Raw genomic sequence first — 17,776 nt, forward strand, 5'->3', positions numbered from 1 at the left:
ATTTTTCTAGTGCATGCAAAATAGATACAATTATTTTAAACACAATAAATAATTTCAGGTGTTATTAGGCTCTGCGAAAACCTGGATCATTATACAAAAATATAGCAATTTACATTTATTAGCTTACATCTAATCCTAACTAATACACATTTAGGACAGGAAGCATTATCGCAAGCAAGGCGTGATTTAACTATAGGTATAACGGATAACTGAATAAGCTTCTGCGGTAGTGAAGCGATGACAAGTGGCAACCCTCCCGTTGCCACTTGTCATGTGAGGGAGGGGGGACAGCTACCACAAGTCGACTTTTGAAGAAAAGTTATGGTGGAATAAAGAAGCTCACATACAATGGACGCATAATACCAACGTGTAACATTTACTTGTAACTTAAAAGGGTAACTTTGTATTGCTTTAACTTGACTTTCAAATCTTATCATTATTTCACGTGCTTGTATCATATATAACTATAATTACTATACAATATACTCTATTATACTCATTTGGCATATCTAGCACACCGTTACTACTTAATTGCGGGACGATACTGAATTTTTGTGACTGTCATTTCCACTCAAGAGCCCCCCTCTGAAGCATGTTCAAGGTACCGTCACCATTAAATGTAAGAAAAAACTAGCGTTATTTGAAAACAAAGACATTAATTATTTACTTGCACCGGCAGCAATATGTAATGTATATTTAACTAATTACTCAAAAGATTCATACTGTTCTACACACTTTGATAATCGTTTTCCAGTCGCTATTACACTAAGGTTGTAAAATACAATCCCACTTAGCGAAATAATATTTGCCGATTTCGTTATTTGAATTAATAAGTGCTTTCTCTACAACTTCCTTTTAGAAAATGACAATATGAAAAATTCGCGTAACCTTGCACGAGATCTAGCATATTAATTGATATAATTTAATTATATTTTAATGCCCCACTCCATTTCTAGAGCTGTGCCGCTGTCTGTGGAAGAAGCATAGTTGATTTTCAGTTTCAGTCGGAAAACAAAACAAAAACTTCAAACAAAAACATCTTATAAAAACAAAAAAAAGAAATCTTTCCTTAGTAAAAAATATCTTTGCTTCTTTTTCTTTATCTTTCTGTCTTTCGGGTCTGGTTTTGTACTTGGCCTTATATTGGGTAGACATCAACGTTTTTAGCCAGGTAGAAGTAATTATACATCTGTACTTTCAATATAAAATCAAACAATATATTATTTTATAAAATATATAAAAAATATATTGTAATTTATAACCAGTTACAGTGGTAAAATGTATAAGGCTCATGTGACATTATTTCAACATATTGTACAGCTGCATTTTATTGAATAAATCATTCATATATTCATTTATTATTCGGTAAAGGAGTATCTAACATTGATATATGTATTATTTTCCTATTCATTACGTGTACATTGGGACTATGACGATGACGACGGAGCCGACCTTCTGTACCTATTTTACGATAGCATCCATAACATACCTATTGGCTGCCGCCAGGGCTTGATGAGCATCGCGTTGTGCAGACACCTGTACGACTTCAGCCACAGTCGCCGCTTGTTGCTCCGCTGCAAATATATTGTTCAAAATTCAATCAATGTGTCACAATTCGTGGTACCACGATACCACTCCGGTATACCATTAAGTTTTAGCTTTGAACTAAGCGCTTTGGATATTCCTGAACATTGCCTAGCTAGACCGATCGCCATGTGCGGGCATTTTGACTTAACGTATACAACGAACTGCATAAAGCTCGTCACACAATAGCCTGTGTGACTGCAGAAGCACGGATTTTTCGTGCGATTTCGTCTTCATACACTTCTTTGAATTAAAACTTTCTAGCAGTTCACGATCTTTCACGTTGCCGTCATTATCAAGCCTTACTTGGCACCACCAATAAGACAGACAGGTCAGAGGTCCTTACGTGTCACCAATTGTGATGAGGCCTATGCCAAAAATAAATTATATCTTAGGAATTATTAAATACAGGGTAAAATTTTGCCAAATTACTATGACGTCACTTCTGTAAATTTCATAAGCTTCCTTACTAAGCGAGCGTTTTGACGTTTGATAAAAAGTCAGTGGTTTGACTAGGAGTCATCATCGCTATTGTAAGTTTGATATGCCAGACTGGGCTAATTACCAGACAAGGGACGAGAGAGTCGCCTCTGAAGGCGGGCGAGGCGCCGGGCGCCCGGCTCGTCGCGGCTCTCTTCACGCGCGCGCCTCTGCGCTACCAGGCGAGCCCACCGCGCCTCGAACCACAGCTGCATCGCATCGCGTTCGTCTTCGTCGCCCGCGCGTTCACCCTCCCTCCCCTCGCGCACGGCTCCTTAGTGTTATGGTGTTAATGAGTTATGAAATGCATAATGAAATTTTAAAATAAAGCATAGCGGAGACTTCGGCCTGCTAGTCGAGGTCACATGCTCAATGACAAAGCCGGCGATGGATAAGATGATGATGAATATTTTTATCATGACAGTAAAATAATAACTAAGCAGATGAAAAATGTTTTTTCTAAGTATTCGATCGAAGTGACTTTGTTACACTATATTAGAGATTTTTAGCATATTTTATGATTATCTTTTTGAAAGAATGTAGCAAGTCGATTTTACCTGGACGTCTTAACGGTGTTGAAGTCTGGTTGGCTGGCGAAATTTGGAAGTTCGCGGGCGGCGAATAGATTGCAGGCGGCGGGGGAACGGGCGGGGCCTCTTGCAGGGCTCCCGTGGACTTGCGCGCCTCACCATGCCGACTTTGAGGCTCGTTCTATAAACAGACTAGTTTCAGGCATTCTATTCGTAGTAGGTCACTACATAAGTTTTGCAATACAGCTTTATTAATTTTTTTTTTAAATTCTTTATTTGAGGAGTTTTTTCCTTGAGGAATATGACATTCCGTAAGACATCTGAATTTATGAGAACATCTATTTACGTAAGGCCTTTTTGTATAACTGTAACAGAGCCCTAGCCTCATCCTACAGAGGTTGGTATAGGGCACTGTTACAGCCGCCGACCTGGCGAAGAATAGGAAATCTAGAGAATATCTCCCATCTCTCCGCCTCGTTCCGAACAAATTCCACCAATAAATGGTGTACGTCCTCCTGTAGCTTTATTTATTACAATCTTTCAAAATAATTACTACCCGCCACTTATACATTTGTATAAACCAATTAAAAATTTGCTTCCATTTTTCTTCTGGGAGATTCTAGCGAGTCTGGACCCAAGCAGCTAACAAGTCGGTGTTACTTGCAAACTGCCCCCCCCTTTAGCTGGTCCTCGATAACTAAAAACAGATCGAAGCCACAGAGTGCAAGATCAGGACTGTACGGAGGATGCTCAAGCATCTTGTAAAAAACTTACAGTTTCATGCCACCTACGTGCAGGAGCGTTATCGTGGTGAAAATGCCAATTATAGAGTCTTGACTGTGAGCTCTTTGAGTTTTTGAATAACCAAACAATTGACTCTGCAAACCTCTTGTTCTTCTTTTAAATAATGAGGGGTACAATGTTTTTCGCTCCAAAGATATCATGTAGAATTTTATAATAATTGCTTGGTGCTAATCTACAGGATCATTTCTATCTGATGGACGATTCGGCGCGGGGAAGTGTGCGGAAGTTTAATGAGATTTCATATACAGAATTTTAAAACACGTTTCGTTCGATTCGTGCAGCTCGGATAAGTGTGCGTTCACCTTTATATACAACTTAGAGCGCGGTCTCAATTGGACCCAGACATTTTTTATAAAATCAAACATTTTCTGTGCTATTGCTAATGAGTGAATATTGAAATGTTATGTAACTATCGACATATGATAAGTGTAGCTTACTAGACTATCTACCTATAATAATCAATAGTATTTCTGTATTGCAAAACTTATCTAGTGACCCTCCCGTACAATGGTGTCATAGGCTACAATTTTTTTAAATCAAGCTGAAAAATGGCTCCATGCACAACGTGGTAAGCGGAGCGAACTTCTAACAAGACGTCAAGGCTTCGAGGTCACTGGCAGGCCTCAAATGTTAGAAGCCCTATTCTTGTATGATTTGAAGTCACCATAGCCTAATATTTGACATATCGTCAGTTCAGGGTCAAACAGAGTTCTCATCTTAGTTCACTCTGTTTGAGCGAAGCCAATATGACCTTGAAGCACGAAAATTTTCAATATAGTTGACGTTGAAAGAGTGTGTTTAAAAGCGTCATTGTATGAGAGCGACATTTCTTTAGATATTGTTATTCGTAGCGTAATGGTAAGTATATTACGCGACAGGTCAACATAGCAACCCGGTGCGGATTAGCGCGGATGACGTGCGATGTGCGTGGCGACCCCCACCCTCATACCCCGATTGCCATCTCGACCTGTCACGTGCTATAAAGTCTACTCCCTACGGCAAAATTGACACCAAAGTCGATACTAGAATACGTACCTATAGGTAGGTAATCTATACTATAATAATATAAAATATTTGTTAGTTTGTAATCGATAAACTCTAAAACTACTGAACTGATTTTAACAATTATTTCACCTTTAGAAAACTACGTTTTTTATGCTCATATTTTATCCATTTTAATAGCTATTAATATGAATTTATAGCTGTAATGTAATATTAAAAAACAATCAGAATGGAATATTGTAAGAAAACAAGCAATATAATACAGTATTTCTATAAATAGTACAAAATAAAGCCAAACACGCATGCATATTTTTCAACGTATTATAGGTTTGTATTTGCAACCAATACGATGGCAATCTGAATAAAATATTTAACAAATAGGCGCAACGCAAACCAGAGAGCCGAGAAGTAACGTCTTTCTCGATGACAATGCAAAGTAAGCTTTATTTACTTTGACACTGCAGCGCCACCGCGCGGAAAACCCAGGCACGTTTGAGGTATACCAATATGTGAAATTAAATTGTTACCAAAAAGACTCGACTCTACTCTCTTTTTGGTTGGCGATGGTTTTTAGATTGAAGCAGCCTTTTAACGATAGAAAGCAAATGTAACAAAAACCAATACATCATAACATTGGATCAAGTGGAAGGTTTTCATTCTGTGTCTAAATTAATATTATACATAAACAGGAAAGACTTGTTTTCTGTTTGTTTGTAATCGATAAACTCAAAAATTACTGAACCGATTTTAAAAATACCTTCATCCGTAGAAAGCTACATTATCAGCGAGTAACATATTAGAGAGAATTAGAGATCCCTACGAAAATTGTAATAATAGGAAATAAGTCGGGAAAAATCAGCTCATACAAGAGATTCACGAACACGAACTTTGTGAGGCGGGGGACTTATGTAGTGATTTTTGATACTTTGGGTTACAACTTACATAAGGATAGGAACAGGTCAACTATCAAGAAGTCCAAACCGATTTTTAATATATTTTTCACTATTAGGAACGTACATAGATTACAATACTATCCGGAAGTAACATAGGCTACCTATACTTTTTACCCCGATATCCTCACGGAATTAGTTAGTAGGTATATATTATGTTATTCTATAGTTCACGTGGGCGAAGTCGCGGGCAAAAACATTAGTTATATATAGAATTCTGTAATAACTGCAGTAGGTATTGATAAAACTTTGATTGTAAAATTTGTAAGCTGTGGGCTATATGTTATTTCACGATAAAATTAGAACTTTAAATTGCACACGTGCAAAGCCGGGGCGGGTCGCTAGTTTCTTATAAAAGATGTATAATATGCAGGTGGGTAACAAAATGCAGATAAAGTAAGTCATAAGATTGGTACTAAGCGCAGGGAGTAAGAGTAGACAAAAAGGAAAATTAAAATGACTTTACAACTTAGCGATACTTAGGTTGAGATCTATAGGCGCACTGACTTTGCTTAGACTAAAGACAGAGTTAAAATGAGACAAAGATATATCTCTCACATAAATCTGTCTCGTTTTAACTCAATATTAAGTCTGAGCAAAGTCAAAGAGATCTCAGCGTTAGAGCTTAGAGGCGATCTTAGAAGATACAAAATATACAGGATTACTTTTAGTCTATCTGCAATATTTTGAGTGGTGGACCAGAATCGAAATAAGTACCATACTCGATCTATTAAATTAAACTACGGAACCCTAAAAACATGTTTTATTTTCATGACATGCCACTAGAAAAAATACATCCTGTATTCAATGCAAAATAGGTCGCGCGGCTGTATAACTTAAGGCCAGACTTCGTCTGTGGTGGCGTTTGCTGGCGCGCGTGTTGTAACTTTTTGGAGTGTTTTTTTGTTAGCAGTGGCCGGTTTTTGTGTTCTGGTGGTGTTTATTGGTGGTGGAATTGACTGGGAAGCGCTCTAAAGGGGTGCCGCGTGTATGTCGGCGGGCGCCGGCACAGACGAAGTCTATACTTATACATATAGTTTCCCTAACTTGTAAATAACTACAAACTTGACATTGGCTAATCAGTGTAAAGCCAGACGAGAGAAGAAAAAAAAAACTTAGGGCCAACGAACCCAAAAAAACTGAAGCGGAGTTTTTTATATACTTTACTCATCTTTATATACTTTGACATACGGGTCAACGGGTATGATGAAAACAAAACTTGGACGAGACGCAATAGGCCACTACTGCTAATATAGCAAAGTAAATCAAGCTTAGAGTTTATATAAACAAGCACGCACTCCACTTCAGTCTGCTGCCAGTAGACGGTGGGCTACTTGCCTTATATGGCGAGTGCGTTGAGCCATGAGTGACCTTTTGTTTTCATGAATAATTAAGATCTTTTTGGGATTTTTTTCTAATCAATTTGATTTGAAAACTAAAAATTTAACCTAATTTTAAACTATTGCAGGTGGTCAAAAAGTAACCCTGTATAGATATTGCAGGTCAGAATTTGTGCTACATAATATAAAAATAATACATGTTAATATAGAAAACTATTTAAATTACAAAATAATTTACATACAAGCACTGACAGAACGACGTAACTGATATTTTTGCTGGTCTGCATGTCCATTTTTTTATTAGCTAGTCTATGATCCAATGTCGAAGAGAAATCGATAAGATAACACAAGCAACACGTAACAGTGTGACTGAGCGAGACAAGACAACGTACAGTTAGCGGATGATGGGTGCGAGAGAGATGGACACAGCATGCGACTCACGAGTTCACGATACTGTATTTGATATGCTTTGCTTACGTGCGTCGTCAGGTCCGGCTCCGAGACACACTGAAAATTTAACTAGTGTTAGTCTACTGTAGGTGTCCTTTACTGTTCGTTTTAGATATGGTGTCAAAAACTTCTGTGCCGTTAATTTCGTTTTGCCAAAACATGGACACCTGCCCCACTAGACTATACAGCTACCTCTATGTACAGTATTCACATTTCATATTCGTGCCATATGATCGAATGGAGTCGATGACTTCATTAGCATGACAATCATTGATTTGTGTAGATGCAATGCGTGCCAAGATGAATGACTGATATTAATAACTGTGCACGACGTTTTAAATTTGGACAAAGAGAGAAATATTCCCTATTTGTCAAATTCAACCGAGTATAACATAATCACAATGATATTTACCTTTTGGCGAGGTCCGAGCCGCTTATTAAAGTAATTGGAAATGCTCCTCATGATACCTTTCCGCCTCGTCTCGTGCGTCAGGTCGGAGTCGGACAGCGAGGGCGAGACGGGCAACGGCGCGAGCGGCGGCGCGGGGCGCGGCGGCGGCGGCGGCGACGGCGCGGGCGGCGGCGGCACCGGCGGCGGCGCACCGCCCGGCGCCGCACGGTGCCGCCGCGCCGACTTCCTGCCCGCCCGCTGCCCGCTCCCTAGCCTCTCCAGCACGAGTCTCCTCACCACTTCGGTTTGCTCCTCTCTCTCTTTCTTTAGCTCTTGTACTTTTTCTATAGTCTCACGTTCGGGCGTTGGACTCGTTGTGACCGTCGAGACCGAATGATAGGATGGACTCAAACTGATGTTAAGGGTCGGAGAGTTTGCAATTCGAATGTTATTATTAAAAGTTTCACTAGCAGATCTACAAATTGCCGGTGCATACATTCTAATACTGCATGGGTTCGCGAAAGGCTTGCTAAGGTTATACGTAATACTGCTTTGTGACTTTGACTTTTCGGATGCTAGAGGCGGTGATATGTCTTCTAGGGAAACTTCACTTTTAGATTCATTGCTTTTTGGTTCCCTCTTTCTATTTTCATTATCATTGTTTTCTATCGTCTGTGATTTGTCAGACACGCCAGTAAATTCTGATTTAGATTCAAAATTATTTATGCTATCATTATTAATTAGACTATTTTGTGTAGAAATTTCAACGTCTGAAGAGTAATTATTGTTACTAGGTGCAACAACATTTTCCGAAGATTCACTGATTAAAGTTTGGGTCAGCGAAGACTTTAAGCTTTCAACTTTCGATAAACTCTCAGTTTTGGAATCCTGATCATCTATATACTTTATTTCCTCAGACAAATCATGCCCTATACTTTCTTCTAGTTCGTAAGGCTTGACTGTAGTCTCCGAAAAACTTCTTTCTATAAAATTCATTGATCTATCTTTATTAGGGGAATAATGATCATACTCATCATCCACAAATTCCACGTAACCCTCATTGCGAGGTGCAACTGGAGTTTCGATGGAAGGATCTTGGTCTCCTTCGTCAGCGAATTCGAAATGATCGAGTGCGTTCGAAAACATAATTGGCTCGGCTGGACTTGTTTTTCCGCAGACATGTGATGCAATTGCCGATATATTTTTTGTCTCATGTACTAATTTCGGGCCACTGAGACTTCTTGGACGTTTACTTCTCTTTCTGTCCTCTTTTTCATCAATAGAGCAATCGTCTAAAACGACACTCTCGGCTGCCCAATCAGATAATTCTGTTTCAGTTAGAGCTAATGTAGTTGCATCTCTACAAGAATCCGAGGATTCTGATTCAGCCGCTAATACCGTAGGACCCGTCGCAGTGGCCGTTCCCGATCCTCTCTCGTTGTCTTCGGCACTACTGCTAATGATCATTAAGCTGTCTAGCTGTATGAGCTCCCCGCCTTCGTCGTGGACTTCGACTCGGGGTACAGACTGGTTCGGCAACGTTTGCGTATGTGATGAATCCTCATCGGAGAGTGAATCTGATTCAATGTCTAGCTCTCTATTTTCTTCTTTTGTAGGTTCTCTCCAGTCTGTATTACAAAGCACCGAATCTCCCTTGGTGAGTAGATCTACGGGAGCGTCGCTGCACAAGTTCTGTATGATATCGGGCATCGGCTTTTTCTCCACTGTTGTTAACTGAAAAGTCACGACAGGCTTTTGGGTCTGCGGAGGAGCGGGAAGTAATAACTTCTGGATTTCTGTTATATTAGAGCGGAAAGCTTCTAGCTTGGTGTCGAGCTGCGAAGTCGAGTCGGACTTCCTCACGACGGGCGGGGAAGGCTCTCCTAGTAGATATCTTCTCTTTAACTCCAAGGCCCGTTTGGTGGCCAGGCCGCCGGCCGAACGCGTTCTGATCAGAGGGTAGTCGTGGTGGGGCGGGGGCGCGGGAGGCGGAGCTTCCGTGACGAGGATGGCGGGTGGCGAGGCGGCCGGCGCGCACTCTTCGCGAGCGAACTCGCTGTCTGTTGATACTTCCGTCGCCGACGAAATTTCTTCCTCGCTGCTTTCACTTTCGTCTTCGGACTCCACCTGTGTTAAGCATCCAAAGTAATAACGACACACCATTGACAATAATAATCGTCATCTACTTACGAATTCGCAAAGCAATTTTCAACCTCCGCATATAGTTTAGACATTTTAAGAAGCCACTTCTGACATTTTTAGTGCCTTCTACTTAACTTTGTGCTGGGTGGCGCCCACATAGCTCCCATACATCCCCTTCGGTCCCATAATAGAGAAATAAAAGAAATAAGAGTTTATGCTATAGAAAGAGAGGCGTATGTTTTTGAGACTGCGGTGCTGTGCTAGCTGAATTGCACTTTATTGGTTCGTAACAAGAGTCGCTATTTATTTAACTATATTTGCAAAGTGAGCCTATTTTACCTGCAAGTAACTAGTATTCTATGATTTATTTACTCCGATTTTAGTAAGACATCTGCGTTAAAGTATTCCCATGTTTTCCAACTTTTGTTAGACTGCAAGTCATCGTCGAAAGGGTTAGTTTGACAACCGTCAAAAGTGGCCTTTTAAAAGGTTTTACGATAGATATTGAATTGAGTGAATAGTTGGTGCGCAAAGGGCGTAAACCATTTAGGGCTCAATTAATATAGATGCCTTTCAGGAATTTTCCACACTAACTTCCCGTCCTTTTAGAAGCTAAAAATAATATTGCCTACTTAAAAATGTCTACAAACGATATGAAATCATTTTTAAGACAAGTATACATATATAACATTAAATGTATGTAATATTATTATAATATAGTAGTTAGTACAATCCACACACAACAATACAATTTAAGAAACACAAACAAATAATATCAAAAAGCAGAAGTTACGAATGAATATCAAAATTGTTACATATTTTATGATGAATGTTCATTTTTTATTTTAATTACATTTTTTTATTTTACGTTATGTTTTTTACTTATGTATGTTGGCTGAGATACCCTTAGCACTGATTTTAATTAGGTTTTGTAGACTCTTGTGCGTTTGGGTTACTTTTCTGTAATATCCTTTATGTATATATTTTAGGAAACATATTTTTAGATATTTTATAGGTATATTTTTCAAAATTGTTTAAGACATTTCAATGCTTTTAATTTTTAAACAAATTGTTTGCGATAAAAGCCAAATCCACATCGAAGCGCATCAAACAGCTACTTATTACGTCATATCATCTTTTTTGAATTTTCATGAAAGATTATACTTACATGGTCAAATTTTAGTGATTTATAGCATTAGAGCCGTGGCTAAGTGAATCGGCCTAAGAAGTACTATGCATTTAGACCATTTATACTGGCCGTAGTTTTAAAATAAAAATAAATATTAACAGCATTTCATCATTTTAGAAAGTATCATCATAAAAGGTAATAATGTACAGAGAACATGTATGACGTAATGCACAGACAGTCACTTTGACGGGAGTTAGTGTGGGCAATTACACTCTTACCTGTCGCTGCCGCACCGCCTTTTTAAAGTTATTGTGTTCAAGCTTACGCATGCGTCGAATGATCGCTTTGATGTATGAAGCCAACAATATTGGAAAAAAATATCTTCTATAAATCTTATATCATTCTTCAATATATATACATATATTAGAGCGGCCAAGATGAAGAAAATCCTCAGTACTGTAAAACCGATTAATCTTTTCATTTGAATTCGTTAGTTTACCAATAGGTAAAATATATAAATATATAATAATTGATTACTTACATTAAGGATAACCTTCACCTGATCTGGTTGTATATTGTTTGTATATTTATAAAAAACCGATCAAGTCCGAGTCGGACTCGCACAAAAAGAGTTCTGTACCATTGTAAAAGTATACCTGCCACTTTTATATAAAACACCGCAAGTTAATGACGGACGGACTATGTTAACCAAATTTTTCGTGAACACATTTTAATTTTTTTGTGATGTTACCACAAATTAACGGTTTTCGTATTTTTCCTTAACTTGAGCTATAAGACCTACGTAGTTGCCAAATTTTATGGTTCTAGGTCAACAGGAGTAGTGTATAGGTTTTTTTGACAGACACGACAGACGGACGGACAGACAGACAGACAACAAAGTTATCCTATAAGGATTCCTTATTCGTTACGAGGTACAGAACCCTAAAAAATACTTTTCATTTGGTTAACAGATGGGTGATACGAAAAATTCCAGATTTACTAGAAAACCATTTCAAAATTAGAGCGAGTAAAAGAAAAGCAAAGAATAAGAGTAAGCAAGCATGAAAGATTTTGTATAAAATCTATATTATAATGTAACTAAGAAAATTTTATGTATTCAGAGTTTTCTTATTTTTTATTTGGCATTTCAATATAGTAGTAAAAAAGTTCAGAGATCCCCAATTTCATGGATGTAATAACACCCAGCATATTAATTTTGCTGGTATAAAATGTAGCCTATGTCACCTGGATCATATTAACGAATCTTTTAATATCTCATTTTACCGTCAAAATCGGCTTAGTAGTTAAGGGGTAACATACAGGCATAACTCTAAGTAAAGTCAAAGAACAATCAGTAAGACTGGATAAGAAAACAAAATTATGGGGGCAAAGAAATAATCCAATTTCAATTTTGTAATACTCGATGTACGGAAGGCACTGAAATGGACAATGGACAAATGGACACAGTATACAAATACACTGGAATAGGTGTGCCATACAAAATGAAAGTTATTTATGGTATCGATTCGAAGCGACCCACAGAGCGTACCGAGAATTTAAATTAAGTGTCAAATGGTCCTGGAGTTGTCACTATATTGATATATGCCTCATCACTAACATTTAGTTCCGAATATGTTCGCATGACGCTCACTGTTGCTATCTGCGCTAAAATGGCGGAAATCAAGATGCTTCCAGAACAGGTCGGCAATCGCAAGTCCAGCGAATTAATAAGCGCCAGTGAGAGAAGGGAAAACATCTCAGTCACGCTAAGTTTGCACCTCGCTGGAATGCGGCGCCTCTCTCACTTTCCCACTCACCTCCCCACGGTCAGCGCGTCAGTACGTTTCGCAGGGCAGAAGCGCTAGGCTCGACCTACGCGCAGGGTGTGAATGCCCAAAATCTTATAGCGCGCATGCTGTCGAGCGAAGACGCCTGGCAACGATATAGCCAAATGCTGAGGACTGTAATGCCGCGAAGGGAAGAGAAAGAAAAGAAGAAGATAGAGATTTAGGAAGTCAGCATGAAGTAATGCCACGCAGTTCCGTGCTCGCCTTGGCAGACATGGGGAGGTTATTTTAGTCTGTGCGAGTCGGACACACCCTGCCAGCAGGCAGAAGTCCGTAGGGATTTCTTCCTCCCCCGAAGAAAAAAAAAAGTACGGTTCGCAGACCGTACCTAATCGTCAGTGTAACGTAATCGACGCGAGGAGCAAACTTAGCTTGACCGAGTAGTGCATAGTAATGATAGCGTTTGTTTAGAATGGTAAGGCATGAGTAGCACAGTGGAGGCGGCGTGGTGCGAGAGGTATTCTGGCGCACCTCCCCGCGCGCCCGGCGGCGGCGCGCGGTCGCGCTCGCGGCGGCTAGGCGATGACGCAGCGGGGTACCTCGCTGCTGTCGGTGGGCGGCCGCGCCTCCGCCGGCACCTCGCGCCGCCGAGCCTCCCTGGCGGCGCGCATCCGCGAGCACGACTCGTTTCCCGACGACTCAGCGCCTGCAACCAACATCGCAATTTCTTGTACCCTTGTAAGTCTTGTACCTTGTAAGTCTTGTAAGTCTTCTAAGTCTTGTAACCTTGTAAATCTTGCAATCTTGTAAGTATTGTAACCTTGTAAGTCTTGTAACATTGTAAGGCTTGTAACATCGCAAGTCTTGTAAAATTGTAAGTCTTGTAACCTTAAACACCCCACAATAAAACAGACAACTGATACTATCACAAACTTGTAGAAATAGTTACGGTAAATATGTAATAGACTAAAATATTTATGATTTCATTTATTATCAAGTCTAAATAATATGTAACATATAGTAACACATATATATTTATCTATTACAGCTAATCGCATCATATATATTTGTATTTTCGTACCTATAATAATGTATAAAATATTATGAACGCAAAAGAAACCCTCATAGTCCTCTGTAAAAACTTCGAGGAAGTCATACATGGTCACCACGGTACAGGTTACCTAGTGTGAGGACAACAAGCAAACGACCTAGGCATAAAATAAAGATATTTTATTAATTCATCATTATTTATCAATAGCTCCCTCGTACAGCGTAGTTGACACGAGTAAGCTCGCTATCAGATCTAGTATCCCGCAAATTTTTAGGTTGATAAGCAAGACATTGACGTAATTTTATTAAACTACTTGTTCTAAAAATAGATTTACTATTACTTATTTTTTGACGTGGTTGCTCCCAAGTTATTTTCGGCGCGCTGTTTACCGCGACTTTTGAAATAAATAAAGTTTCTACGTTGTAACTGTAATGTATCTCTGCCAATGTAGATTATTTTAAATCCTTCATAAAAAGATTACTTCTATCACTTTATGCATGAAGGATGCATGAAATAGTCAAGAACATTACACACTATTTCATGAGATTATCCTTTCTTTAAAAATTTTGAATTAATGAAGAAGTTTCTCTCTCTCACTCTTCAAAGAACAGTGAAGTGGCACCTTCTGGGCAGCCGCGCTCCACCTTAGGCTGCATCACCTACTGTGTGACTGTTTGGTGTGATTGCAATCAACCGCAAGCCAATATAGTTTGAAAAATCGAAGACGCAAAGCGCCAACGTGGTGTTACTCACCATCATCCGAGTAGTCATCGTATCCAAAAGAATCGTCCGAAAAGTAAATATGGTGCGCACGCGGGGAGTGCGAGTTGGCCGCGGCGGGTTCGGGAGAGCGCTGCGGCCTCGTGTCGCTCTCGGCCGCGTCCGTGTACTCGTCCGAGCTCGATTCATCCTCGTCACTGTTTGTTTTCAAATATATTCTTTAACTCAAACTGCTAAGGTTCGGTTTTCAATGGCTATGGCTGGTCTAGTAGGCATAACGCATAACTAAGTAGGTTCTTGCGGTAGTGCAGCGGTGCGGGAGGGGTGTGATGACGTGACGCGAGAGCTCAGTGATTTCGTCAACTGTCACCCTTCCCGCACCGTTTCACTACCGCAGGAACCCATAGGAACCGCAGGAAGCAACGTTGACCCAAGTCGGTAACTGGATGAGTGACCGACTTTGGTGGTCCATATTTGGCCTTTTCGTCTCCTTTGTGCCTCGGAGAGGACGTTAAGCCGTCGGTCTAACATCTGATAATTACTGTAAAAACCTAAGGATCTAAATTTCATTCTCTTAGTAAGTCGTATGCGGAAAGATTTGGGAATTCACCGCATTATTATCCCAAGAGAACTCCTGCCATTATGTGATTAATGGAAAGGAGTCACGACCTTCAGCAATGAAGGAATACGACTATAAATAAGGAAAAGAGCAACCGCCGAGTTTCTTGCTGGTTCTTCTCGGTAGGAAAGGCATTCCGAACCAGTGGTAGATGCTTTTGACGATTCGAAAGAACTTGTAAAAGTCTAATTGAATAAAAACATTTTGAATTTGAATTTGAATATAAATAAGAAGAAGAAGAAATGCAAGAATACAAGAATAGAAGCTTTGCATCTAACATTATACCGAGAAACGGTATAATGTTAGATGCAAAGCTTCTATGGAACACCCACATATCAACACTTGATGGTAAACTCAGCTCTGCTGCTTACACTGTTAGAAAAATTCGACAGGTACTGACGTGGAAACTGCAAAAATTGTATATTTTGCCTATTTTCACTGTATTATGTCTTACGGACTCTTGCTATGAGATAAAGCGGTAGATATTGAGAAAAAAATGTATTACAGAAAAGGACAGGACGTGCAATTTATAATTTAAAACCGCGCGCTGCCATACAATAAAAATATAAGGAAATAAGTACCTTATCTATTATCTTATAGTAGCTTCTAAATATATTTACAACTAGCTAATGCCCGCAGCTTCGCTCGCGTGGATTTAGGTTTTTAAAAATCCCGATCCTTTCATTTCCCAGAACAAAAGTTGCCTCTCCGTAATAGCCCGTCCCCGGGATGCAACTTGTTTCTGTATCACGTAAGAATATTTAAACGGATTATCCTTTTCAAATCCCGAGGGATCACCAGGATTTAGGAATGCAATTTCTTACAGCATCAGGGTTGAGGTCAACGACAAAGTGTTTACTTGGTATAGATACCTTCAATATCAATTAATAATCGACACTTTTTAAATCCCATTAGCTTTAGTAGTCAGGTCCCCTGCAACATCAGGATTGAGGAGTTGGAATCCAAATTTTTTATTGAACAATGTCGCAAACTTTCTTTATCGATTAAAAAAACTACCCAAAATTACGCAGTTAGGTTACCTGCCAAATTTCATGGTTTTGAGTCAACGGGAAGTACCCTAGAGGTTTTCTTGACACACACGACAGACAGAGAGATAGACAACAAAGTGATCCTATAAGAGTTCCGTTTTTCATTTTGAGGTACGAAACCCTAGAAAACGTAGGAACGGCATTCCGAACCAGTGGTAAATTTTTCTGACCATCCAAAAACACTTTGAAGTTTACCTAAAAGTTTACAGGAATAAAAATTTATCATTGTATTCCATTCCATTTCATTCTATTCCATTCTGTTCAAAGATAAATAGATAATAAAAATATTTGTCACCGAAACAATAATTTACGATACATCGACCAATATCAATTTTACTGATGACAATCTGACTATTACCAAAGACTAACATAATATGTATTATAAATTGTGTGCCGTTTGCATTCTCACTAGGTTCTCATTAAGTTTGTTTTATTTGGTTAAACTTTCTGGCATTTATATTGTTATGACGTTTAATTGGCAAACAGTCTGTTTATTGGCTGAAACTCAAAAATTCAGCCAATCACAACAAAGAAAATATTGTAATAATGATTGATGCAGCTTTCTGTAATTGAAAACAAAATATTTGACATTAACTTGAATGTGACAGTGTTTTCCGAATAGGGTTGCCAGAGGCCCCGTATTTTACTGGTTACCCCGTATGTCAGGATAGAGAAACCGGTAATTATGAAAATAAAATACGGGGCAAATAAAACTAAATATTTTTAGGGTTCCGTAACTCAAAAGCAAAAAGAACTCTTATAGGATCACTTCGTTGTCTATCAGTCTGTCTGTCTTTCCGTCTGTCCGTCTGTCCATCTGTCCTTCTATCCGTCTGTCATGTGTTCATGAACAAATATTAGTATTTTCAATTTTCAAAGTAAGATAACTACATATATCAAGTGGGTTATCATATGAAAGGGCTTTACCTGTTCATTCTAAAACAGATTTTTATTTATTTTTATGCATATTTTTTTTAATGCATAACAGTTTTTGATTTCTCGTGTAAAATGTCGAAAAAAATACCCGAATCGGAACCCTCGGTGCGTGAGTCTGACTCGCACTTGGCTGGCGAAACCGAACACTGACGTTATGTCCAGTAGAAAGAATATTTTCCTTTTGCGGCAATGCGTAGCCGAAACCCACTCGATATTGATCATGGTCGTAGCCAAGGCGGCGGGGCTTGGTTTGAGGATGTTAGCCTTTTTTTATACAAGTTAGCCCGTGACTTTAATCTTTTCTAGTGGTAAGTGATGATGCAGTCTAATTTCTTGGCCGTTAGGGCCATACTAACCATATAACTAGCCATGACCGAAGCCTCCCACCAGACCAGAAATTTAGAAATGGCGACTGCGCCTGGGAAGCCGTCAAAAACCTAAGCCTAAAATAATACTTACACTATTTCTTGCATTTGCTTACCAATTTTTTTTTGGAAATATATCAAACATTTCGCGCTCACTTCACTCGCGCTTTGAATTTGTATTACTTGGTGTAAGCCCCGCAATTTCGTTTGCATGAATTTAGAGTTTTAAAAATTCCGTGGGGGATTTTCCGGGCTAAAAAGTTTATGTCTGGGATGCAAGTTACCTCTGAATAGTAAGTACCAAAATTTTGGTAAAGAAGATGGGCCGTGAAAGGGTAACAAATAGATAGGCAAATAGATATACTGTCGTATTTGTAATATTAGTATGGATAGGGAGCTTTAAAAATAAAATCTTGCTATGGCTAAACTCGTTTCCCTTTCACTTTA

At 39.1% G+C, this 17,776-nt stretch overlaps 1 protein-coding gene across 7 annotated transcripts in view; it reads right to left on the minus strand.

The window, feature by feature from the left end:
• Nucleotides 1–17,776, minus strand: part of LOC123880150 (F-actin-monooxygenase Mical) — a 39,041-nt gene continuing 21,265 nt past the window's right edge. For 5 of the 7 annotated variants that reach the window (XM_045928100.1, XM_045928101.1, XM_045928102.1 and 2 more), the window contains exons 20-27: nucleotides 14,394–14,557; nucleotides 13,189–13,295; nucleotides 7,553–9,658; nucleotides 7,168–7,197; nucleotides 2,622–2,775; nucleotides 2,150–2,338; nucleotides 1,490–1,574; nucleotides 1–970 (exon numbers count right to left, since the gene is read on the minus strand). In XM_045928100.1, coding sequence (XP_045784056.1) covers nucleotides 934–970; nucleotides 1,490–1,574; nucleotides 2,150–2,338; nucleotides 2,622–2,775; nucleotides 7,168–7,197; nucleotides 7,553–9,658; nucleotides 13,189–13,295; nucleotides 14,394–14,557 — 2,872 coding nt within the window. In that variant the 3' untranslated portion in view covers nucleotides 1–933. The remainder of the gene's footprint in view (nucleotides 971–1,489; nucleotides 1,575–2,149; nucleotides 2,339–2,621; nucleotides 2,776–7,167; nucleotides 7,198–7,552; nucleotides 9,659–13,188; nucleotides 13,296–14,393; nucleotides 14,558–17,776) is intronic. The other 2 variants (XM_045928099.1, XM_045928103.1) reach the window with 2 other exon arrangements.

Source organism: Maniola jurtina, chromosome Z, assembly GCF_905333055.1.
Source record: "Maniola jurtina chromosome Z, ilManJurt1.1, whole genome shotgun sequence".
NCBI lineage: Eukaryota > Metazoa > Arthropoda > Insecta > Lepidoptera > Nymphalidae > Maniola > Maniola jurtina.